This window comes from Bos mutus, chromosome 1 (genome assembly GCF_027580195.1).
Source record: "Bos mutus isolate GX-2022 chromosome 1, NWIPB_WYAK_1.1, whole genome shotgun sequence".
Classification (NCBI taxonomy): domain Eukaryota; kingdom Metazoa; phylum Chordata; class Mammalia; order Artiodactyla; family Bovidae; genus Bos; species Bos mutus.
In genome coordinates, this window is record NC_091617.1 from 57,392,614 (window position 1) to 57,419,225 (window position 26,612).

At 42.4% G+C, this 26,612-nt stretch overlaps 2 protein-coding genes and 1 non-coding gene across 5 annotated transcripts in view; 2 read left to right on the forward strand and 1 right to left on the reverse strand.

Moving 5' to 3' along the window:
• SIDT1 (SID1 transmembrane family member 1) overlaps positions 1 to 26,612 on the forward strand; it is a 113,958-nt gene that overhangs the window by 65,252 nt on the left and 22,094 nt on the right. For all 3 annotated transcript variants that reach the window (XR_011463995.1, XM_070369472.1, XM_070369482.1), the window contains exons 10-19: positions 4,149 to 4,192; positions 11,458 to 11,529; positions 12,849 to 12,994; positions 13,750 to 13,823; positions 14,863 to 14,929; positions 16,623 to 16,696; positions 18,128 to 18,251; positions 18,448 to 18,565; positions 22,060 to 22,196; positions 22,833 to 22,941. Coding sequence is in view for 2 of the 3 variants with exons in the window: in XM_070369472.1 (XP_070225573.1) it covers positions 4,149 to 4,192; positions 11,458 to 11,529; positions 12,849 to 12,994; positions 13,750 to 13,823; positions 14,863 to 14,929; positions 16,623 to 16,696; positions 18,128 to 18,251; positions 18,448 to 18,565; positions 22,060 to 22,196; positions 22,833 to 22,941 (965 nt within the window). In the remaining variant the exon portion in view is untranslated. The remainder of the gene's footprint in view (positions 1 to 4,148; positions 4,193 to 11,457; positions 11,530 to 12,848; positions 12,995 to 13,749; positions 13,824 to 14,862; positions 14,930 to 16,622; positions 16,697 to 18,127; positions 18,252 to 18,447; positions 18,566 to 22,059; positions 22,197 to 22,832; positions 22,942 to 26,612) is intronic.
• The window catches only part of USF3 (upstream transcription factor family member 3), a 103,091-nt gene continuing 76,620 nt past the window's right edge, over positions 142 to 26,612 (reverse strand). The window contains exon 8 of the mRNA XM_070369464.1: positions 142 to 421. The gene's annotated coding sequence lies outside the window, so the exon portion shown is untranslated. The remainder of the gene's footprint in view (positions 422 to 26,612) is intronic.
• On the forward strand, positions 2,237 to 2,343 carry LOC138989580 (U6 spliceosomal RNA). Its single transcript, XR_011465848.1, has one exon. It is a non-coding gene; the product is annotated as a U6 spliceosomal RNA (small nuclear RNA).

The following is a 26,612-nucleotide window of genomic DNA, read 5'->3' on the forward strand; positions in this document are numbered from 1 at the left end:
CAATGAAACTAAATTGAAAGTTCAGAAATAAACCCTTACACTTACGGTCAATTAATTTTTGACAAGGATATACCAAGACAATTCAATGAAACAAGAATATTCTTTTCAACAAATAATACTGAGACACTTAGGCTTCCACATGAAAAAGAATGAACTTGTACCTCTACCTCAGTTCGGTTCAGTTCAGTCGCTCAGTTTACGACCCCTTGGACTACAGCACACCAGGCCTCCCTGTCCATCGCCAACTCCCAGAGCTTGCTTAAACTCATGTCCATCGAGTCAGTGATGCCAATCCAACCATCTCATCCTCTCATCCCCTTCTCCTCCTGCCTTCAATCTTACCCAGCATCAGGGTCTTTTCAAATGAGTCAGTTCTTCGCATCAGGTGGCCAAAGTATTGGAGTTTCAGCTTCAGCACTACCTGAGAACATATAAAACAGTAAACTCTAAATAGAACAAAGATCTAAATAAAAGAGTCAAATTTATAAAATTCTTAGAAGAAAATACAGGAGTGAATCTTTGTGACCTTGGATTGGGTAATAATGTCTTAGATATGACACCCAAAGCAAAAGTAACAAAAGAAAAAATAGGTAAGTTGGATTTCATCAAAATTAAAACTTTTTATTTTAAAGAACATTATCAAGAAAGTGAAAATACAGCACAAAAAATTGTAAAAAAAAGTTTGCAAATCATATATCCATAATAGTCTAGTAACCACAACTATATTAAGAATCCTTCCAACCCAATGATAAAAATAAAAATATCCTAATTTTAAAAGGGCCTTTTTAAATTAAATAGATGTTTCTCCAAAGAAAATATATAAATGGCCAATAAGCATATGAAAAGATGTTTAACATCATTAGCCATCAGGGAAATGCAAGTCAGACTACAATGAGATATCACATTATATCCACTAGGATGGCTACAATAAAAAATTTTACTGGAAAAATAACAAGAGTTGATAATGATGTCAGAGAAATTAGAAACTTCTACATTGCTAGTGGGAATGTAAAATAGTTCCTGCTATCAAGCTGCAGTGGAAAACAGCTTAAAAAAGTTACCTCATATCAAGCACTTCCATTCCTAGATATAGACCCAAGAGAATTTAACACATATATCCACACACAAAAAATTGCACACAAATAGTCATAGCAGTGCTATTCATGATAGCTAAAATGTGGAAACAATCGAAGTGTACATCAAGTATAAACAAATAAACTTGGTATATCCACACAATAGCTATGATTATCCAGCCATAAAAAGATTTAAGTATTTTCAATGAGTGGTGCTGGGAAAACTGGACAGCTACATGTAAAAGAATGAAATTAGAACATTCTCTAATACTGTGCACACACACACACACACACACACACACACACACAAACTACAACGGATCAAACACCTAAATGTAAAGCTGGACACTATAAAACTCAGGAAAAACATAGGCAGACCATCCTTTAACATAAATAGCAGTCTATTTTTGATCCACCTCTTACAGGAATAAAAATAAAAACAAAAATAAACAGGGCCTAATTAAAAGCTTCTACACAGCAGAGGAAATCCTAAACAAGACAAAAAGACAACCCAAAGAATGGGAGAAAGTATTTGCAAATGAAGTGACCAAAAAGGGATTAATCCTCAAAATATACAAACAGCTCTATGTCCAAAAAAAAAAAAAAAAACCAGTCAAAAAAATGGGCAGAAGATCTAAATAGACATTTCTCCAAAGAAGGCATGGAGATGGCCAGAAAGCACATGAAAAGATGCTCAACATCACTATCAGAGAAATGCAAATCAAAATTACTTACAGATAATCAACACACACCAGTCAGAATGGCCATCATCAAAGTTTACAAACAATAGGGATTTCCCTGCTGCTTCAGTGGTTAAGAATCCACCCTACAATGCAACTAGGGATCAAACACGCATCAAACACCCTGGATGTGTGTCTGATCCCTGATTGGGCTGAAGAGCAACTGTGCCCCCACGTCACAATTACTGAGCCCGTTCACCACAGCTAGAGAGTCTGTGCACTGCAGCAAAAGACCCCGAGTGCTGCAACTAAGACTCCAAGCAGTCAAATGAATATTTTTTTTTAAGTTTACAAACAAGAAATGCTGAAGACAGTTTGGAGAAAGGGGAACCCTCCTACACTGTTGGTAGGAATGTAAATTGATACAGTCATCATGGAGAACAGTATGCAAGTTCCTTAAAAAAACTAAAAATAGAACTACCAGTGCTCACTTGGGCAACACATATACTAAAATTGGAACGATACAGAGAAGATTAGTATGGCCCCTGCGCAAGGATGGCATGCAAATTCGTGAAGTGTTCCATATTTTTCTCTTTTTTTTTAGTATAAATTTATTTATTTTAATTGGAGGCTAATTACTTTACAATATTGTATTGGTTTTGCTGTACATTGGCTTGAATCTGCCACGCGTGTACATGCGTTCCCCATCCTGAGCCCCCTCCCACCTCCCTCCCCATACCATCCCTCTGGGATTTTTCCTTTTACATTTCTGTCTATACATTCTATTAATTTTTGAGAGTTTGATGTTGAAACTCCAACTAAAAATCTTAATTGACCTACTTTAAGAAATAATTGTAATATATAGTGGAACTATATGTAACTTTGTTCTGTATATTTGGAGTCTCTTATAAATGTGTTATCATACTTTCATAGCTTAAAAAATAAAGAAGAAAAAATAGAACTACCATGTGATCCAGCAATCTCACTCCTCAGCATATATCCAGAGAAAATCATAATCTAAAAGGATATGTGCACCCTGATGTTCATTGTAGCACTGTTTACAATAGCCAAGACACGGAAGCAACCTACGTGTCCATCAACAGAGGGATGAAAAAAGAAGATATGGTATATGTGTGTGTGCGTGTGTGTGTGTGATACACACACACACACATATATAATGGAATATTACTCAGCCACAAAAATGAACAAAATAATGCCATTTGCAGTAACATGGAGGGACCTAGAGATTATCATACTAAGTCAGACAGAGAAAGAAAAATATTATATATCACTCTTATGTGGAATTCATTTTTAAAAAAGGTATAAATGAAACTCATTTACAAAACAGAAACAGACTTACAGATATCAAAAAGAAATTTCTGGTTACAAAAGGGGAAAGATGGGGTGGAGGGATAAATCAGGAGCTTGGGATGGACACACCCATACTACTATACATAAGATAGATAATCAACAAGGACCTGCTGTATAACACAGGAAGCTCTACTCAATATTTTGTGATAATCTATATGAGAAAAGAACCTAAAAAAGAATGAATGTATGTATATGTATAACTGAATCACTTTGCTGTACAGCTGAAACTAGTACAACATTATAAATCAACTATCAGTTCAGTTCAGTTCAGTTCAGTTGCTCAGTCGTGTCCGACTCCTTGTGACCCCATGAATCGCAGCACGCCAGGCCTCCCTGTCCATCACTATCTCCCGGAGTTCTTTCAAACTCAGGTCCATCGAGTTGGTGATCAACTGTACTCCAATAAAATTAAGCATTTAAAAAAGACTCATGTATTCATTCATGCTACCACACAGCATTATGCTAAGTGAGAGAAGCCAAAGAGACCACATACAATATAATTCCATTTATACATGAAATATCCAGAATAGGCAATTTTATAGCAGCAGAAAGTACATTAGTGGTTCCCCGGGGCAGGGAGGAATAGAAAATGGGGAGTGACTGCTATTGTTTGAGACTTCTTTGGGTGATGATGAAAATGTTCTGGACATAGAGAATAGTGATGGTTGCCCAACTTTGTGAACATACTAAAATTGGTTGAATTCTGCACATTAAAGGATGAATTTTATGGCATGTGAATGATCTGAAGATAAATGAATGTGGAAATAAATGGCATGTATGTGCCTAGGTGTGGAATTGCTGGGTCATATTGCATCTCTAGGTTTACCTTTTTGAGGAACTGCCAAATGATTTCTCAAAGTGACTGGTCCATTTTACAATTCTACCAGCAGTGTGTCAGAGTTTTCTGTACATCCAAAGGCCCATTTGAGATCCCAGCAGAGAAATCTGCAACAAAGTCTATGGGAACAAACGTAAAACGCTGAGGTTTTGCTGTCTTAGGAACATGTGTATGTCTTGTCTGCAGGTTTCGGAGAAAATCCACTGATGGAAGCTTTGGTTCCAGTGATGGTAAGAAAAACCCCGGTTTCAATTCAAACTGATGTCAAGTAAAAGATAACATCCCATCTGGTACTTCTGTCTCTCTGACTTCTGTGATTTCCAAATCCTCTGTTGATTCCCATCCCCCCTGAGTGGTCTAATCTGTAGTCTTTCTACAGAAAGCAGAGCTAGTAAGAACCAATCATGTAACACTGTATAAGTTTTGGGTGTACAACATGATTCTATACTTGTATAGACTCAAAATGATCACCAATAGAAATCTAATTAACATCCATCACCACCAGTGAAGTTGCTCAGTGGTGTCCTACCCTTTGCGATCCTATGGACTGTAGCCTACCAGGCTCCTCCATCCATGGAATTTTCCAGGCAAGAGTACTGGAGTGGGTTGCCATTTCCTTCTCCAGGGGATCTTCCCAACCCAGGGATCGAACCCAGGTCTCCTGCACTGAAGGCAGACGCTTTACCGTCTGAGCTACCAGGGAAGCCCAAGATGATCCATCACCACACAATTTTTTCTTGTGGTGAGAATTTTTAAGATCAATTCTTTAGCAACTTTCAAATATGCAATACATTATTATTAACTCTAGTCACCATGTTTACAGTACATCCCCAGGACTTATATTTTATAACTGGAAGTTGGGTACCTTTTATGTGTCCTATTTTCTAAAAAGCCTAAATCAGCATGAGTTACTTAGTGTTGACAAGATCAAGAAGGCTCTGAAAATTAGCTCAGGGCTAGAGGTACCCTTCAGATGGCAAGCAGAAATGAAAGAGTGATCCAAAAAATAAATAAATAAAGATGCATCAGTTGGATTCCGGTGGCTACAGGTAACAACAAAGTTTATCTCAAACATACTTAAACAATAAAGAGTGTCTCCTCTCCCTGAAAGTTGAGCAAAAAGGTAGGCTTCAGGATTCACTGAATCCAGTGGCTCAGGTCCTTTTGCCTGCCATTCCCCTGGTTCTGCTTTTCCCCCAGTGCTGGTGGTGAGGTGGGTCCTCACTGACAACATCCAGAGGGAAGGACTTTTTCAGAAGCACCTAAAAGCGTCTTTCATGTTTCATTGGCCTAGAGTGGATCATACACTCATTTCTAAACCAGTCACTGCAAAGGAATCTATTTACCTAAGATCAGTCAAGCCTGCTTATAGAATTAGAGTTAGGTTATCCTTCTCTAGGATCAGGGTTTCTCAAACTCAACATTGTTGACACTACATTCAGATGATTCTTTGTCATTGGGAGCTGCCCTGTACATTGTAGGATGTTTAACCACATTGTTCACCTCCATCTATTAGAATTCAGGAATACACTCCCACCTTGTGACAACAGAAAATATCCCCAGACATTGTCAAGTGTCCTCTTGGGGGCAAAATGTTCCCCCTACTCCTACCCCCAACTGAGAATCACTGACTTAAAAATGTGGGCTGCCAGGCACAGGTGAGAATACAGGAACAAAATCCTAGCTTAGTTAGAAAATAGAGATGTTCATGCCAAAGGGCTTTGAAATTAGGAGGAAGAAAGGAACCTTGTGGGCTTCCCAGGTGGCGCTAGAGGTAAAGAACCTGCCTGCTGATGCAAGAGACATGGCTTCCATCCCTGGATCAGGAAGATCCCCTGGAGAAGGCATGGCAATCCACTCCAGTATTTTTGTTTGGAGAATCCCATGGACAGTGGAGTCTGGTGGGCTACAGTTCATAGGGTCACAAAGAGTCAGACACAACTGAAGCGACTGAGCACGCATGCACGAAAGGAACCTTTGTCATGCAGAGAGGCTATGGGGAAAGACGACACATGACCACTGGTGAGACAAGACTCAGGTGCTGCAAAAAAGAGCAGAGAAGACAATCTCCATCCTAGGAAAGAACCAGTTAGTGACTCTTAATCGTAGGAAGCAGATCACTGAGAAACCAGTCTGGAGCAAGAGACAGAAGCAAGTGAGGGGTTTTACCTGTAGACTAATGTGAGAGATTCAGGGGAGGAAATTCTGGAGAAGAGCAAGGATACAGAGAGCAAGGATACAGAAGGGCCAGGATCAGTGTGCCCACAGGGGCTACATGAAGTTTAACTGAGCTCAGAGATACAGGAAGTGCCCTGGGGGCTAGAGCCTAGAAAAAAATGCTAGGAGCAGAGTCTGAAAGAGGGGATCCCACTAGACTTGGCCTGTTGGCTGCCTCAGTCAATGTGGAGTTAGACATCGGAGGAACTGGGCCTGATGCTTTCACCTTAGGTGTGCCTGAGGTGGAGGAAATGGAGCCAGGTCCCTACAATTCGCCAAACGGTTGGCATCTCTTAATTACGTAACAATAGGACGGCTGCATTTGGAAAATCTGTTAGCTCCCCTGCATTTGTTTTTCATTGATTTATCCTGCAGTTTGTAAGTCTTATTTGAAAAATGTTGACACTGGCTCCAACTGAACTAAAAAAGCAAAAGAATTTCTTTCATACTTCATGGGAATAAGAAGGAGATAAGACCCTGGGGCCCAGATGAAGTGGAAATAGTGTTTATAAAGAGCAGCTTCGGGCGAGAAGGGGCGTGATTACTGTGGTGTGACTGGATGGACCTCGTATTCTCCATTGTCACTTAAGACAGGGGTCTCTCTGGTCATCTGAGGGGCACCAGGCAAGCCTCTGTGTTCTAGAAACATTTCCTTCAGGGACAAAGGAGCCTGGCAGGCTGCAGTACATGGGTCACAGAGAATCAGACACGCCCGAGCAACTATCATTCTCTCACTCAGGGACTCTGTCAGTGGAGAAACCCTACACTTCACATCACTGTTAAAGAGCCTGCACAGAAATTCAGTTACCACCTCGAAAGAGAGACAGATGAAGCATCACTTGCAGGCCTCTGGGACACGTGAGCTGTCACCATGATGCTGCGTGCAGCCTAAGAGGAGGGTACTTTCTCAAGTAGGAGAGCTGGACAAACCTGACAAGTCTGTAGACTGAGGAACCAAATGACCAATCAGATCCTTCCCTGGACGGAGCTATTACTGAATCAGCCTCCCAGCAGAGAGCAGGGTCTGGAAGGGAGAAGACAAGCAGTGTGCTGAGTGCAGAGGAGTCGGGGAGCACAAGCCATCCTCAGAATCTGTGGTAACGGGTCTCAGGCTCTAGTATTGACTTGCTGATAGATTTTTCCAAATTTCCTTGATTTTGCTTGCCTGTTTGTTTCTTCTAGAGGAATTTTACTTTTACACCCTTGAAAAGATGGGTGGCCTTCCTTATTTTCTCCTCAACTTTTGACATGTTAATACAACACGACACCAGCTGGAATAGGGAGCCAACTGGCATAAAAATGAAACCTCACAGCAGCTCATTGACATCATTTCTGACTCCTTCTTAGCTTCCAACCTTCTAAGGCTAGAGACAGAAGGGGGCAGGACAGTTATAAATGTGAAATCCCTGAAAGAGTCAAGCCTGCTCAAAATGAAATGAAGTTTTTCCCCTCACATGGAGCAATTAATATAAAAGGCAGGCAGGCAAGCTTATCCTATTCTAAGTTAGCAAAGCAGACAGATGGCAAAGGGCTCACGTGTAAAGAAAAACATACCAGAACAAGTTTCCTCATTAAGATGAGCTCATTCACAACTTTATATGTTTGCTTATTCCCAGCCAGAACATCTCAGTCTGTCCTATAAGCTGGTATATTGTGTTTAATTCTGCTTTCTATATACCATACAGTTAAACAGAAATATGGCTTGCCTTCTGGGAGCATCGATCACATTTGAAGTTTGGGAGGCAGTGCTTTGGTTTTTGCCTTTCTAGACATTAGAAAAGTTAACAGAATATTGTAATCCCATGTTGGCCAATCTCCTATTTAATTGTGCATATAAAAGTGCACAGATTTGAAACAATTGTACTGCAAATGAAAATCTTGATGCTCTTGTCCATCACAGAACTGTTGGTGTTGTGGTTGCTTTGGAGTGCAAGGGACTGGGGACTATACTGAAACCAGGTCCTGCTCAGCTGTGAGGCAGAGTAGAGAGCAGAAACGATCCAAGTCTGAACAAACCTACACAGCTGGCTTTTTCTTTTTAGTGAAGTTGTTGCCTAACAAAACAGTGATTTTGTTTGCACTCTTGCTTTGATTTTAGTTTTCGTTTTTTTTTTTTTTTTTGCCTCTTTTGATCACACACACAAAAACCTTTTGCCTCCCACAGACCACTTTAACCCCCCGCCACAGTGGAACTCAAGCATTATCCTACGCATGCATCTATTTCCCATACCAGAGGGCTTCCTGGGAACAGAAAAGACCTGAAATCCTGCGGTTTATGATTTTAGTATCATTTTCACTATTTGCACATGTAATATTTTTTTTAATTACACTGTAAACAAGGACCTAAGTTAAGATTAAAAGAAGGGAATTTAGGCTTGAAAAGAGGAAAAATGTGAAAGCTACTAAGGGAAATGTGAAGGTTACATCATTTAAGGAAGAGACCAGAATGGTGGTTTCTGTGAGAGTCGCCTGCCCCCTGCCCCGCCCCACACAGAATGACCTTGATAGAAAGAAGACTATACGGAATTACAGGCAAGCAGCAGCATCCCAACTAAAAATCAAATATTGTGCTTAGATACCTTTTTTGAATATATGAGTGGAAATGCAAATATGCCTCAACTCCTTGTCTCTTTTGAAAAATGAGCACTATAAAAGCAACACACTCACTGCCAGGTATTCATATGTTAAAGGAAAATCCCTTCCTTTTTTTTTCAATTAAGAAGATAAATTTTAACTGAGATCAGTGCAATGAACCATTATGTATCCACTATGTGAGTGATGCTGGACAAATGACTTGATCTGTCTGAGCCTGCTTTTTGTCATCTTTAAAATGGTGATAGTAATAGCACCCATGTCACAAGGTTATTGAAAAATTAAAAGAATGAATTCTTGGAAAGAACTTAAAGGAGTGTCTGACACACACCAGGGTCACCACTGCTGCCTAACGTTTATCAAAAGCTTACTGTGTGTCAGACACTCTACGTCAGGCAGCAGTAGTGACAGAAGTCGTAGCAGCAGCAAGCGCAGCAACAGTATAGAAGCCTGAGGAGCAGCACCAGCAGTGGTGGTAATAGTGGTAATACTACTTGTTACTCTCAGTAGTGGCGGCAGCAAAGCGCTCTGCCCAAACTACAGCCAAAGCTGTCCTTGGCCAAGGAGAGTCGGTCAAACTGTACATGGCATCTTCCCATAATACTCTGACTGTGCTCAAAAGATTTAATCTCTCACTCTTAAGAGTCTGAAAGTAACCTGTTTCTTTGCCTTGAAGTTGGATGAAAAGCACAGATGGTGTTGATACCATGTTACATATTTATGGGTAAGCCCAAGAAAAGCCAAGGAACATCTACTCTCTCTAAATAGTAAGAACTATATCAAGGAGTCTCCAAGCCTAGGAACAATGCCAAAGTCCATTGTGAGAGCCCTGGGAATAGCTTTGCCTGCCAGGAATGTTGCATTAGCCAGAGGCCTTGCTGTCCAACTGAGCTGGCTCTTGGCTAGGCTACCAAAAGGAGGGAGGAAATTGAGTCTCCAAGGCTATTGATTTGTTCCTCATCACTGGCTAAATGTTTTGAACTTAAGATTTAATTATTTTTCTCCATGGAGGAAAGGAATAGGCCCACAAAGAGTGAAAACATGATGAAGCCTACAGATTGGCTCCCCAAACTATGAATGTTTTTACTGTCCACCAGTGGGAATGAAGTTTGAAAGCTGGATGAAAAGAGCTAATTGTGACAAACAAATGAATTGTCTGAGGCTTTTGGTTCTTTTACGTGTGTTGCATACTGTAGCATTAATGTAAAGAATACAGATGATATTTTCAAAGAAGAAATGGAAATATATTTGCAATGAGGATATAGACTATCTTACATGTCTTCACTGAAAATAGATTTTTCTGCAAGAGTACAAGACACTGACTAGTTAACTCACAGACTTCTTCACCCCTAGTGTGATACAAGCAATCTCACCTCTCAGGAAGAAGACACATGATGGAAATTCCCACCAGCCTGACAACATCCCAGACCCTGACAAAGCTTAGGAGACAGCAGAGAAATATTCTCAGGTGTCTTCACAGATGACGGTGGCTCCCAGAAATATTGTGGCACTAAGTCAGAGTCAGAGAAACTGCCTAGATGCCTGCACCCTTGTTTGTGTTCTCTTTGTTCAGCTCCTCCTAATTCTCAGAAGTGGACAAACTCAACGGAAGAGCATCTTTTCAAAAAACCAGTGAGAAGCTTAGGAGGCAGCTTTCTCTGGGGCTTTCCAAACCTCACTGGAATAGTTTGAGGAGTACCATCTTAGAAATATTTTTCTCTCACTGCCAACAGCCATTCGGCAACAGACACGCCTATTATATCTCTGAAAAAAAGTGAAAGTGTTCATCGCTCAGTCGTGTCCAACTCTTTGTGACCCCATGGACGGCAGCCTGCCAGGGCCCTCTGTCCATGGGATTTCCCAGGCAAGCATACTGGAATGGGTTGCCATTCCCTTCTCCAAGGGAATCTTCCTGACCCAGGGATCGAACCCAGGTCTCCTGCATTGCAGGTGGATCCTTTACTGTCTGAGCCACCAGGGAAGTCCATTCCATCTCTGTGTTATGCCCCAAATAACCCATATTCCTGTACATAGCTCCTGTAGTCACTATTGTTTGTTCCAAGGAGTGCAGTAATTTCTTTCCTGTCAGGGCTAATCCTGCCTACAGTTAGGGTACTGCTAATGGCTGTGACAAATAAACCTCTGAATTACAGTGCCTTAATCACAGAAGTTTATTTCTGGTGTTTATGTTCAGGGGTGACCTTTCTCACAGTGATTCCAGGACCCACACTCCTTATGATTCTGCAGTACTGTTAGGCAGGAATCAGCAACATTTTTTTTTTTCTGGAAAGTGCCAAATAGTAAATATTTCAGGCTCTGCAGGCCATGGAGTCTCTGTCACAACTGCTTCTCCTTGCCTTGATAGCCAAAAGTAGCCATAGCCAGACTCAAATGAGTGGTTGTGTTCCGGTAGAGCTTTATGTACACTTAAAATCTAAAATTTCACCTGTCATAAAATAGTATTGCTCTTCTGATTTTCCTCCAACCATTTAAAAAATTTAAAACCATTTCTAGTTTAAGGGTCATGCAGGAACGGGTGGCGAGCTAGATTTGGCCTGCAGACCATAAAATTGCCCTGCAGACTCCTTATATTAGAGTGAAAAGAAAATCAAACTATTTAAAGTCGTGTCCTTTCATTCTAGCAACTAGACACAAGTGTTTGCCTCTTTGTTTTTCTTTTTAACAGGCTCTGGAAATATGTCGGTGTCAAATCCCATTGCTGCCAGTACCCCTGAAGGGAGCAATTACGGGGCAATAGGTATTTTTACAATGAGTCCATTCATGGAAGTGTCTCCTGATTCTCCCAAGAATAGGATACAAGTGACCCTCCAGCCACTAATAACTGTGAAAGTGGGCAAGGCGGTCATCACATAAGATTAATTGACTGGGTGATCTGGAAGTTTCCTTCCAGCTTTTTTTCTGGTTCTATTGATCTGTTTCTTGAGTCTGCTAGCCACATTCAAGCAGAATTTTCTGGGACCATTGCTGTCAACTCCTGTGGGTTTTTTTTCATACCCAGACTGAGTTTAGGGTGTGGAAAATGCGTCAAGAGTCTGATGTCAGGGAGCCCAACATCAGTTGACCCATTGTTTCATTCTCAGGTTTCAGAGGAGTAAGGGCGCTCAGAAGATGAGGCTGTGCAGCAGGTGAACATGACCGAAGCCTAGCAATCCTCCATTTGGGCTAACTTCATAACTGAACCTGCTCACTGCCACCAGTCACTCACACGGCAACCCCCAGGCTGCTTAAGTGGCCTGAAGGGGACAGAATTCTGATCTCTGTCCTGCTAGCATTGGAGGGCACTGAGGCTTCCACACACTTCCATGATGCTTACAGGTCTATGAATGGTGTGCTTTAAGCTGTCAGTATAGCGGGGCTGGGAATCTTGTATTCCTGCCCTGTTCTTCTGTAACTTTGAGAAGCATGTGGGCTCAGCGCCGGAGACTTATTTCTGGCTCTGCAAGAACAGGGTTTTGTTTTTTTTTCTTTAACCATCTGAACAGAAGAAATAAAAGTGGAAGGTAGGCTTGGCTCATGTGCTCATTAAGCTGCACAAATTCCCATCTGCTCTCAGAAACATTCACAGGAACACAAGGATTCTTCCTGAAATGTGGTTTTCATTATATAATCACAGATACGGCATGTGGGGGATTTCAGTGTACAGATACCTTATCCATGAGAAATGTATAGCTGCCGGATATGTAGGTGCTTACATATACATGTGGTAGATGCTATACATAAGTACATGCATGTGTATGTTTATATATTTATGTTCATATTTCAAAGTATGAAACATGAAATATAAGCACATTATCTTTGCATCCAAAGAGTTAACATAGAAGATGCCTTTATATTTTGTATTCAGCCCTAGAAATAGGTGATTTAAATGTAAAAATAGGAGAGTCAGAAGTCCATTGAGGAAGAATTGAGAGAGCATGTGTTGTGGGTAAGGAGTTGGTTTTTACCCACACAACGTGTCTAAGAATGAGTCAGCACTGTGTTTTGCAGAGAGAGAGCGAGATGGGTTCCATGGGTTCTTCTCAGCTTGGGAAGGCAGAAGAGTCTCCTCTGTTTCAGATGAGTCAAGCTCCAGTCCTGGCAGGCAAATATCCTCCTCTGATGGTAGACAGCCATGCCAGTCAGACACTGACAGCTCCGTGGAGGAAAGTGACTTTGACACCATGCCAGACATTGAGAGCGATAAGAACATCATCCGCACCAAGGTACCTCTCTCTGCCTGGCCACACCCTCCAGAGGACAGAAAGTTCAGGAGTCAAATACAACTTCAACAATGCCTCAATTGCCTTTATATATATATATATATTTTTTTTTCTTCAGGGGGAGTCAAATTTCACAGGGGGCTTTTTAGATAAAGCTTAACTAGCTACTAAAAGCAATACTCAGTTAATTAACACTCCTTTCTGGAGGGAAAAAGTGACAGCAGTAAAGAGAACAGAGCACTAAAATGTTCATGGGTCTGAGGTGGCTGATTATGGACAAAGATGAGGAAGGGTTCCAACCAGGTGCAAGAAAAGATTTCACTGAAGGGTGTACTTGGAAAAACGCCCTGGTTCCAGACATAAAATGCTTCAGGAGTAAAAGCTCATTTCTTTCTGATTCATATGTATCAGACTATGTTGTACCCAGTAAGCGACATGAAGGTGAATGGTATGGTTTCAACTCTGTAATTCAAGAATCACACAGTGGGCATCTCTGAAAACTGGGAAACCAATTCTTGAAATTTAAGAAGTATTCAAGATTCCCATTGGGTTTCTCACATCAGCCATTTTCCCTAAAGCCAAGGGAAATACTAGGATTTTTAAAGGCATCCTAGGAAAAGCAAAATTATGAGAAAAGTCTTGTTTAATCATTTTAATCCCTAATGAGGGATTAAACTGAAATATGTAAAGCTCTTCTTTGTATTTTATGCAAGACATCCAAGTACAGTTTTGCATTCTCTTTTTACTTGGCATCCCAGATGTTCCTTTACCTGTCAGATCTGTCCAGGAAGGACCGAAGAATTGTCAGCAAAAAGTATAAGATTTATTTTTGGTGAGTAGATGATGAGAAGGACTATGGCTCTCTTTAGTAAAATTAAAATTTTCTTTGTAAAAGCCACAGTGAACTTACGTGATTCATATAAGTGAACCAAATCACAGGTTTCAGTGTTTAATGAGACACACATAGAGGTGTTTAAAGGATTTAAGTCACAATGCATAGGAAAAACAAACAAACAAAACACAATCAAAGGCAACCAGTCCTAAATGAAATAAATACAAAGTATAAATAAGAACAGTAGTGGAATCCCGTGTTTTTAGGGAGACACTAAATCCTCTTCCAGGAAGATACTAAAACTATCTTCCAGGAGGCATGTTAAACAGGAACCATTCCCTCTTCTCTCACCAGGACTTACCCTTGGGAGAGCCAGTGATTTCTGGGATGAGATGCCTAGAGCACCTCCCGGTAGCTAGAAATCACCCTGAGGGAAGATGATATCATCAGCCAATGATAAATAGACCTGCGATAAATGGACCACACAGAGGTGGTGGTCCTTCCAGGACCACCTTCCAGGCAGAAAGTCTGAGGTGCCTGGCTGGGTCCCCTCTTTTCCCTCAGAAACCCCTGACAGACAGTTGTGGCAGCTCCTCTCATTCTTTTCTCTGGAAGGATGACCTTTTACTTGGACACGGATGCTAGAGGGAAACAAGAGCCACCCAGTGGGGGTCACGTGGAACTCCACGGCATAGTGGGACCAGTGTTTTGGAACTAAGAGGTAGCTAAGAGAGCCACATCCCCTTCGTGTGATCCATCACCCATTACCTGCTCGCTGATCATTTTTAATCTAATGATATCCTAAAGAGATAGGCCTTTATTGATAATTTCCTTAAACCAGAAGTAGTATTTACACTGTTATGCAAATGATTGTATGAGAGGAAGTTTGGAGAAACAGGAACCATGTAATCAGTGTCTAATCACTTTGGTGAGTTAAGCAGGCAGTTATGGGGTGGAAAGATACTTTAAAAAAATTAAAAAGCAAAAATTCCATTGTTAATTTGGAAATAACCATTTCTGGTTCCTTTTGTCTGCATAGGAACATCATTACCATTGCTGTGTTTTATGCACTGCCTGTGATCCAGCTGGTTATCACCTACCAAACAGTAAGTGCGGCCTCAGACCCCCAAATCCCAGCTTTCACACAGCACAGAAAGACCTTTGCTGTAATTTACAGAGAAAGGTATAAAGAGCTCTGTCCAAGAATTAATTTCTCATTCGGATTCCCACAGGATTTCCCCATTGGGTCGTCTTTGAGCTTTAAATCTAGTTCCCCAATGTTTTATCACAGACCTCTTGTATTACTTTGTCTACCAGTCTGAAATTATTACCTTGCACTCATTTAGTCTTGGTGTCTGTCAGCTATGTCTATTGTTTAACCAGTCTGAACTTTTGATCATTGTGGGATGATGGGTAAAGTTCCAGACCAAAACAAAGAAACCTGATGTCTAATTTAGCCGGTGTCCCGTCATTGAGGGTAAATATTTTTTGTAAAAGTAAGAACAGCTTCACTAATAAAATATTAAAAGAAAAGGAAATATAAAATAAATAATAAACAAACAAAGAACTTTCCTAGTGGCACAGTGGATAGGAATCCACCTGCCAATGCAGGAGACATGAGTTTGATCCCTGGTCTGGGAAGATCCCACATGCCACAGAATAACTAAGCCTGTGTGCCACAACCTCTGAGCCTGTGCTCTGAAGCCCATGCTCCACAGCAAGGGAAGCCACCCCAATGAGCAGCCCACACCGCAAATAGAGAGTAGCCCCCACTAGCTGTAACTAGAGAAAGCCCCTGTGTAGCAACAAAGGTCCTTTGCAATGAAAAATAAATAAACAGATTTTGTAAAGGCAATCAGAATTAAAAAAAAAAAAAACAATAATTAAAACAGCTTGAGAATCCCCACTGTACCTTTGTAGAATCCTAAGGTCCAGGTCACATAAATGATCTTGTCTAGGATCTATTATACATGAAAAAGCCCATTTAGAATAGCACCAGGCTAAAGGTGTTTCTAATACAATGGCTCTCAAACTTTGTTGTGTGTTCAAATCATCTGTGAGATTTTTTAAGATACCAGTGTCCAAGCTGTACCCCACAGCAGTTAGATCAGAGTGGAATCAGGCATCAATACTGATGAAACTCTTTGTGATTCCAATATACACCCACATTAGAGTGTCAACAGTTTAATAATATTTCACCAACTCCATACTTAATACATGATGAGGACAAGGACTTTATAAGGTTTGAGCACCATAATTTATACTCTAAATATTCTCTGAATACTTTGGGGCTCTGTTGGAAGATACAGCTGTGGTATAGGAGGGTTCTTAATGATAGTGATAAATATGGAAAACTGACCACATATCTCCTTATGTCCACCTGCCCTGTGGTTATCAATTCAATACAAAGGATGGGACAGCTCTTTACCCTCCCAAGATTCATCTAGAAAATAGGATGTACTGTGACAGTCCTGCTAGGCAGGCCCCAGAGTTAACATCCTTTCAGAATCCTTTTACAATAAGAACAAAGGAAATGTTTTCAGTTGAATTCTGTCTGGCCACCTAATGAGGGACACAGAATATTTGAGTTCAAAGCAAGACGGTAGCATTTAAATGAAATGTGTCTGTACCTGTGTAAAGGCTGGAGGTAATGACTCATGCCCTGCTGAGAAGGAGTACTGGTTACACTGTAAATCTCTGACAGTTGATCACTGCAAGCACTGTCGCCTGCTTTCTGTGATTTCAGGCTCAGGGGATGGAGACAGACAGCGTCTCCTCTTCTCGCTCTTGCTTTTACAGGTTGTCAACGTCACTGGCAACCAGGATATCTGCTTCTACAACTTCCTCTGTGCTCACCCCTTGGGTGTCTTGAGGTAAGCCCAGTCCTGTGGTTGCCCATGAGGCAATGAGAGATGCCTTTTTGTGTAATGTAGTATGAAATGTGTATTTAAAAAAAATACTAGAAACAATTGTGGAAAACTACCTCAATCAAAAAGTAAGTATAGTTGCTTAGTCGTGTCTGACTCTTTGGGACCCCATGGACTATAGCCCGCCAGGCTCCTCTGTCCGTGGAATTTCCCAGACAAGAATACTAGAGTGAGCTTGCCATTTTTTTATCCAGGGGATCTTCCCCACCCAGGATTGAACCCATGTCTTCTGCACTGCAGGCAGATTTGTTACCATCTGAGCCACCAGGGAAGCCCTAATCAAGGGTAAAGGGCAATGAAATCAAGGATTTGAGACTAGGTATTCCTCTCCCACTCCTGTATGAGGGGGGTGGGTCGGGGAGGAGCTCAGGAAACAGCCCTAAGAATAATCTGCTAAGGAGAAGGTGGGATGTGTTTGAAAATATCAGGTCCCTAGCTGTGATGACCCTTGTCTATGGGCATGAGCTGCAAATACGTTCAATCCACTAAACAACCTCATAAGATAGATATGCTTATTATTACCACTGTTTTTTTTAATTTAGTAGTTTTATTGCTATTTTTAAGGAGATTACTTTTAATTATTATTATCATTTAAAAAAATTATTTTCTTGGCTGCACTGCACAGCATTGGGATCTTAGCTCCCTGGCCAGGGATCAAACCCATGCCCCCTGCACTGGCAGTGTGGAGCCTTAACCACTGGATCACAAGAGAAGTCTCATTACTCCCATTTTTAGATAAAGATATTAAGGCTTAGTTAGAAAGGCAAGGACTTGCAGAAGCTCCCTCAACTGTGAGTGATTTGGGCCTCATAGCTGGACCTGCTGCTCCTAAGGTTGTGCTCCATCCTCCAGCACATGGTGAAGTGGAAAGAGGGATTTTCCTGGCAATTGGGAGCCTGGCTTTTTCATCCAGAATGAACTAGACTCAGTTTTCTGAAAGAAATCTGCTGACTGTGACCAGTTGACATTTATCCTGAAATTCACAGTTACGGAGCTGAATATGGATGTATAACATGGGTCCATGTATTTGAATTCACTCTCGCAACTAGCTGAATGGCCCAGCTGCCCATCTGCAGAATAGCTCTCTTTCCTAGGATTCATACCCTGCCAGTGCCCACCGGGACAGGAGAGGATCATTGGGTGTTAGGGAGGCTGAACAGGCATCCCTGGGAGGAAATAGACACATTATCACAGGCTAAGCAAAGCATCCTAATACGGAGGCAGGACAAAGATGCTCTCTGATGATTTTCAGTCCTGAAGTCTCATGGAAAGGTTATTGGTGGAAAACAGTGCTGATTTCCCTCGCCCCTCCATGCCTTCGTTCAGCCTCTGAAGCTCTCGGATGCCTTGACTCCCTCGCTATCTCTATCTCCTTAGTGCCTTCAACAACATTCTCAGTAACCTGGGCCACGTGCTCCTGGGCTGCCTCTTCCTGCTGATAGTCTTGCACCGGGACATTCTCCATCGAAGAGCTCTGGAAGCCAAGGACATCTTTGCCATGGTGAGTACAGGGCAGGTAGGGAGGTGGGAGCTAGGAAGGGTTATGGTTCCAAACAGGATCTGCAAGTAGGAGGGACATCTGGTGTGATGATGGATCACGTGTAAGGGACCACACAGGGCCAGAGCGCGGGTGCCGGGTTCTGCGGCAAAGTCACTAATGAGGATCTTCCCACTGACCACGCTTCCTGCTTTTTCAGGAATACGGGATTCCCAAACACTTCGGTCTCTTCTATGCCATGGGCATTGCACTGATGATGGAAGGGGTGCTCAGTGCTTGTTACCACGTCTGCCCCAATTACTCCAACTTCCAGTTCGGTAATCACAATTTACATCAGCTACACAGATCTGAGGTACAGGAGTCTTATCCTGGGACTCTCTCAAAAATGCCAAAGTCGAGCTTGCAAGAATTAAATGACATTTACATGTGCTGAAGTGATCAGAGGGTACCTCGCCACAGGGCGTGATTTTCCCACGTTGTATCATTTCTTCCTCCCTGACCACATTTTATCGACTAGAAAGCGCTGAACACTGAGTATCAATCTCATGGCTAGGTCTGCAGGTAGGCAGTGGGGTAGGTGTCAGGCAGCAGGGCAGGTAGATTTGCCAACAGGGCATCTAGAAATCTCCCTCAATGTAGCTTGGCTTAACTTAGCAGTTTGCTTGCTTTGGGTTGAAAGTAATTTAAAAAATCCAATTCAAATCGGATTAAATAACAAGTATATTTATCAGCACAAGTCCAGAGGTGGCCCTGCTTCCCCTTCTCTGTGACCACCCACCTTGGCTGCACCCAGACTGCATGTTAGTCTTCTCCTCAGGCTGTATTTCCTCCTGGTGACAAAAATAGCTACATTGGGTCTTTACTTCCTATCTCCATACCATGATGTCTGGAGGAGGCAGCAAGCTGGCTTCCAGGAAGCCATCATTTGAAATCAAGGAGAGTTCTTTTCCCCAGACTCCCCAGATGACAGCCCCTCACTCCTCAATAGCTCACACAGCCCTGAGTCCACTTCAGATTCTTTCTGTGTGTGGGTTAGTTTGGGCCAGGGTTGCTACACCAATCCCCGTGCCAAAGGAGGGGAAGTTACCTTTAGACAAGGGAGACGCTTCCCTGAAACCAGAAGTGCTGTGAGTTTTCCTAAACAAACAGGCTGTGAGGTGTGCATTTCTGAGCAGAAATGGAGCTGAGATATTTGAGTTGGCATCTTCATGCTATTAGGATGGAGCAGGAATAGCTGATGCTGGAAGAAGGCAGTTAACAATATCCTCCACACTTGAGGATGTGAATTTTGCAAACAGTTATTTTGTGTTTGTGCTCTAGCCTCCAGCTGTTAACACCACAGATACTCTGTTATATTTTAACTTTTTAAAAATAGAAGACATTTTTAATAGAGGAAATCTATAGAGAACAATACCATTCACCACTCAGAAGGAAAAAAATGCCAACACTTTAAAATATTTGCCTTAATCTACTTTGTTAAAGAAATACAACATGTGTAAAGTTGAGGTACTATTTCAAACTGCTTTCCAAACTTGTCCACTCTCTCCTTCCTCAGAAGCAACAACTATGATCAATTTTATATTATCCTTCTAGTTCGTTTTTATAATTTTTCTTCATTTGAATAGTTCTTCATTTTAATTTGAATAACAAATTAATACTAATTTATCACACTGTGTTCTACATCCTTTTTTCATTCAACAAAGTTTTCAAGAATTATTGGTAATGAATCAAGGATATCCAGTTCATTCATTTTTGAAAACTGTCACTATGTAATAAAAATATACTACATTTATCAATTTCTCTGTTGTACAGCACTTCAAGGTTGCCAATATTTTGCTCAGTTCACTTCAGTTCAGTCGCCCAGTTGTGTCTGACTCTTTGGGACCCCATGGACTGCAGCACGCCAGGCCTCCCTATCCATCACCAACTCCCAGAGTTTACTCAAACTCATGCCCATTGAGTTGGTGATGCCATCCAACCATCTCATCCTCTGTTGGGCCTTCTCCTCCCACCTTCAATCTTTCCTAGCATCAGGGTCTTTTCAAATGAGTCAGCTCTTCGCACCAGGTGGCCAAAGTATAGGAGTTTTAGCTTCAACATCAGTCCTTCTAATGAACACTCAGGATTAATTTCCTTTAGTATGGACTGGTTGGATCTTCTTGCAGTCCAAGAGATTCTCAAGAGTCTTCTCCAACACCACAGTTCAAAAGCATCAATTCTTTGGTGCTCGGCCTTTTTTATAGTCCAACTCTCACATCCATACCTGACTACTGGAAAAACCATAGCCTTGACTAGACAGACCTTTGTTGGCAAAGTAATGTCTCTGCTTTTGAATATGCTATCTAGGTTGGTCATAACTTTTTTTCCAAGGAGCAAGCGTCTTTTAATTTCATGGCTGCAGTCACCATCTGCAGTGATTTTGGAGCCCAAGAAAATAAAGTCAGCCACTGTTTCCACTGTTTCTCCATCTTTTTGCCGTGAAGTGATGGGACCAGATGCCATGATCTTTGTTTTCTGAATGTTGAGCTTTAGGCCAACTTTTTCACTCTCCTCTTGAACTTTCATCAAGAGGCTCTTTAGTTCTTCTTCACTTTCTACCATAAGGGTGGTGTCATCTGCATATCTGAAGTTATTGATATTTCTCCTGGCAATCTTGATTCCAACTTGTGCTTCATCCAGCCCAGCGTTTCTCATGATGTACTCTGCATATAAGCTAAAGAAGCAGGGTGACAATAGACAGCCTTGACGTACTCCTTTTCCTATTTGGAACCAGTCTGTTGGTCCATGTCCAGTTCTAACTGTTGCTTCCTGACCTGCATACAGATTTCTCAAGAGGCAGGTCAGGTACAGACAATTTTGCAATGAATATCTTCATATATATATCTTTGTGAACATGTGAGAAACGTTCCCTGGAACACCTAGAATTAGAATTTGGGGATCACCTGCTTTATGTATCTTCCATTTTACCAAAAAAAGCACCAAGTTTCTCCTCAGAGTATCAGTTTGCACTCCCACTAGCTGAGTGAGAGTTCCCACTTTCCCCTTATCACTAATTTGTGTTATTGTTAGATACTTACAGTTTGCCACATTTTTTAGTAACATGAGACATTACATTGTTGTTTTAATTTGCAGTTCCCTAACCCTCCTGGGGCTTCCCTGGTGGCTCAGATGGTAAAGATTCCGCCTGCAATGCAGGAGACGTGGGTTTGATCCCTGGGTGGGGAAGATCCGCTAGAGAAGGAAATGGCAACCACTCCAATATTCTTGCCTGGGAAATCCATAGACAGAGGAGCCTGGTAGGCTACAGTCTATGGGGTCACAAAAAAGCTGGATGTGACTTAGCAACTAAACAACCACAACCCTCATACAGCTAAGCCATGTGTAATTTCTAGGTGTCTCCTGTCCCTAGGCTAGAAAGCTGTGTACATGGGCAGTAATCAATGTGGTTATGTTTCAGGACACTGAGAAGGACCTCCTGCATCCATCTGGGACTTTCTTTATTGTCACACTATCCTGTCACTGTTAGGGGTTCTTTTATGGTTGCACAGGGGCGTTTATACACATTCACCCCTGCGAGTCAGTTATTCATCATATCATCTGATACTTTTCTTCTGTGAGCTAGGAGCGCCCCTCTTGGAGGGGGTGAGAAGTGGAGTGTGTAGGGCTTGCCTCGAATGTGTCTGGGGAGGCTAGTACACTGGAGGTCAGCACACGGGCTGAGGGCAGCAAATACTCCAAGGCCGGGAGGGCAGGGTTCTCTGAAGATCAATCTGCCGCCTACTGGATCCTGACTGTCTCGGCTCCTCCGCAGACACCTCCTTCATGTACATGATCGCCGGCCTCTGCATGCTGAAGCTCTACCAGACCCGCCACCCGGACATCAACGCCAGCGCCTACGCCGCCTACGCCTCCTTTGCCCTGGTCATCACACTCACCGTCCTCGGAGTGGTGTGTCCCTCCCCACGGCCAGCAGCCCTCTTGGGAGGCTTTTTAATGTTTGGTTTTTTTTTTTGGACCTCAGGTGTACAGGTTTAATTAATTAACCATAATCCTTGTCCCATGACACACTCTCATCATTGGCCCATTCATGGCATTTTAGTTATTTATCTAGAATTTTTGATAATGTAACAGATCCCTGTATAACTGACTCTGGACAGTGTTAATATACAGCTGGGACCAGACTCAGGTAAAACTGGAATAGACACACATAGGCCCTAATGGGACAGAGACTGGCCTGAAGGAACAGAAGCCACTTCCCCAACACGTGTGGACAAGTGTCAGTTGCCTTCTGTTCTTTGGAGAGCATCAGCCTCCAACTGTAGGCCGCCTGCCTCTTCGACTGCTGTTCAGCTGCCTTACCCACTGCTGCCCTTTTCCATTTCTTTCTTTTTCACGCAGCCAGGTAGCCATTCTTCCTCCTTCTCTGACTGTAGTAAGATCCCTAAGAGCTCAGAGGACGGGGAAATCCAAAACAGACACATGGCTCGGTTTTTGACAACGTATGCATGCACAAGAGAAGGAACAACTTTAGTGAGTTCTTTGGGGAAAAGAATAGATGATGGTAACTTCCATCTTTACTTCCAGGTGTTTGGGAAGAATGACGTGTGGTTCTGGGTCATCTTCTCTGCAATCCATATTCTGGCTTCTCTGGCCCTCAGCACCCAGATCTACTACATGGGTCGTTTCAAGATAGGTGAGTCACCTGTTCCCCTATACTAAACATGCCATTTAATGCCCCCCCAAGAAATAATTGTCCTGCTTATCCTAAATGGGAGTGTTACTGGTCACCATGAACACGTGCTCTGAATTGTGTTTATTAGCATATATTTTCTCTAAGAGCTTCCTCTCCTGTATAAAATTTCAGCAACTTATTATCACTAGTTCTGTTTTCAACTGAGAAACTAAGCTAGCTCAGAGCTGAGGCATCCTTCTAACTCCCAAGTCTCAAAAGCTTTACAATTCACCAGGCGTTGAAAGTGCGTTTGCAGAACAGTATGATTGTCATACCACTAATTCCACCGAAAAGAGTATTTCTCAGTCTGTAGTATTTAAAAAGAATATTTCTCTAACCATGCTAAGTGGCTATCAAGAACTTATATATGCTTTTCAAATTCTGGGATTGGAACTCTCAGAGATCAACTTGCCAATCTCAGAGGCAGGATACCTGCCTAACGTTCTCTGACATTGTGAATAGATCATGTTAGAACGCCTAGTGCCCTGTGGAAATCAGCTTCTGAGCTACTCTTGGTCATTCAGCATACATGGAAACAAGTCATATTAGAGCATCTAAATTTCACCCATCATTTTAAGGTCTTGGAAGTCAGACCCAAAGATTCATTTGTATATTTCAAGAAAAACCAACATATATAAACATAGAGCCTCATCCCTAATATTTCCAGAGCCAAGGCAAGACTGTAAATAAAAGCCTATACACCATACATATGAAAATGTTTATGTTATAAAGAAAACTAAAAACACTGTTATATACGGGGAAGAAAGAAAGCAGACCAACAACTGATAAATGCACCTTTATTACAACCTAAAAGGTACAAGCTCAAATTTAAAATTCTCAGGTGCATGGGAGAATACCCTAGAACACAGAACAGAACACAGCTGTACAGGAGAGCTGGTCTCCAGCCCCTGCCACTCTTTTCTTCCCACTGCTGGCTCTGTCCGGCATCTTAAGGGGTCTCACAGGTATGCATATGGACACACTTGTCCAACATCCAATTGGCCATTCCTTGCCTGTAGAAGTGCATACTGCCCTCAGGAAAATAAACCAGGGGAAAAGTTTATGCAGGTTCTGAGAGCAAACTCAAGGCCATTAGGGCAGGGAATTCTTGGGTCCAGGAATTCAGAATGTGGCCTGGGAGGAGCAATCCCCTTGCTCTGCAGACTCCTCACTCACTGGGGAATGAGGGCCTTTCAAATATGGCACCCCTGTTGCCCACATCTAAGAGCAATTCTATATAACAATTGGCTTTAAAACTGTTGTGTACTTAGTCGCTCAGTCGTGTCTGACTCTTTGCGACCCCATGGACTGTAGCCTGCCAGGCTTCTCTGTCCATGGGGATTCTCCAGGCAAGAATACTGGAGTGAATTGCCATGCCCTCCTCCAGGGGATCTTCCCAACCCAGGGATCGAACCCAGTCTCCCGCATTGCAGGCAGATTCTTTACCATCTGAGCCACCAGAGAAGCCCAGCTTTAAGATTAGACAACAAAATAAAACAATCTATCATTTTAGCAATTTAATTTTCCCTTTTGGCATGCTCAGTAGATTAACACTTGGTGTTAACATAGCCAGGGTGCCTCCAACTCCTCCAGTGCAAGCGTCATGAGCTAGTTGTGTAGGACATCTGGTCCAGCTGTCTGTTCATGTCCCATCCTCCATACTCAGAAGTGGATGAAACTGTACAAACTAAACTCTCAAAAGGAAAATAATTTAAGCACTATTTTTCTGGGTTTTCCAGGTCGGAAAAATAAAACTGAATATAGATACATGTAATGGTCATGACCATTAATAGATAGAGGGGCTTTTAATATATTTATATCACCTTTGCCCCATACCTTTCTAAAAAGGAGGAATTTAGTGTAGTCTGTTATAACCATAAAATAGTTTGCTAGGGTCCCAACAGGAAAAAGATGCCATGCCCAAAGACAAATGATTTATTCACAAAGGGATTCTCCATAGGATAGGAGTGGGGTAGAGAAGAATGAAAGTAACCTGGGGTTAGGAGCAGAGAAGCTTACTATCCACAAGCCCAAAAAGACATGGAGGAAGTGGTTACCAAGATGTGGAAGGAGGGCATCATGGAGAGCAAGTCAGCAGGAAAGGATCAATGTCCTTTGGTTGACAGGCAGCCTCACAGGGCGGGCACCAGGCAGATGGTGCTCTGAGCTGACTGTCCTTTCTCTGTCCCTGCAGTCTCCTGCTGGGGCTTCTCACTGTCCAAACCCAACAGAATTAAGGGGACCCACTGCATGGTCCCTATGGTCAGCCTCCCCAGGCATGGTAGGGACAGAGACATGGCAGGTGGGTCTGGAGAAGCAAAGGGAAGATAGTCCTCACATAGCTTATCTGAAGATTTTAAATTCCTGTACCTAGGGAGTCTTCCCCCAAGTGGTTACAGATTTACCAGAGTCAAAAGGAAAATTCGGTACTTCATTTGACAACTGCATCTACATTAAGTCCAGAGGCAGGAAGTTGGGTTAGTGGAGAGTGGTCAGACAACTGCCTTTGCTTTCTCAAATCACAGACTCCCTTCCCTGTGGCCCTTAAGCCTCACCTGAAAATAAATGTGGACACAGGAACAGTGGCAGCAAGGAGGCAGAGCATTGCATAGTGTTGTTAGTCACTCAATCATGTCCGACTTTTTGCAACCCCATGGACTATAGCCCACCAGGCTCCCCTGTCCATTAGATTTCCCAGGCAAGAATACTGGAGTGGACTGCCATTCCTTTCTCCCAGAGATCTTCCTGACCCAGGGATCAAAACCGGGTGTCCTGCATTGCAGGCAGATTCTTTACCATCTGAGCCACCAGGGAAACCCAGACAGAAAACAACAGAGCTACTTGCCCAAATCACCGTTGTGTCCCTTGCCTCCCCAAAAGGACCACAGAGAGAGGAAGGGTTATAAGCTGCAGTTCAGTTCAGTTCAGTCTGCACAAAAGGACACAGGGAGAGAAAAGTCTGACTCATGCTCTGAACGTGTGAGACAGGCAGCAGCAATCTGTGTTCTTTATGAGAAAACATTTCTTTTGTAATCAGAAAACTAAAGTCATCCATTTCTAGAGGAAAATAAAACAATCAGTAGTTTACCTGTTTGGCTTTCTTCTTACAAATCTTTTTTTGTTTTTCTCATTTCTCTGCTTCCCACTGATTCAGATGTGTCTGACACAGGTAATGTTCAGCTATCCTTCCCGGGGTTTTCTAGCTTGTTTTCTTAACAAAACAACCTGCCTGGCTGACCTGCCAAGTCTGCTTTCTAAACATGCCTTCCAAATTGGGCAGGATTTGGTAGGAAGAGGGTGCAGAGAGAGACTCAGAGACAGGTATGCACCCCAACCAGCCCACCTCCTCTGGGCTAGTGCATGCACATCCCCCTACCCTACCACCATGCCCCCAGACTGTATCTAGTCCAGTTGCTTCAGCCGAACCCAGGGTTGGCCTTGAAGAGTAGCAGCAGTCACAACAGACCTGGGGTCCACCTTCACTGAAATGTTCACTTCAGGCAGACTCCAGCCTTGCCTGTGACATCTACATGCAGATGGCTCACAGGACGGCCCCACCTGGGGCTCTGGTCCTGTTTATATAACAATTGTGACATGCACACTCACTGTATTTCATACCATCCTTTTGAAGG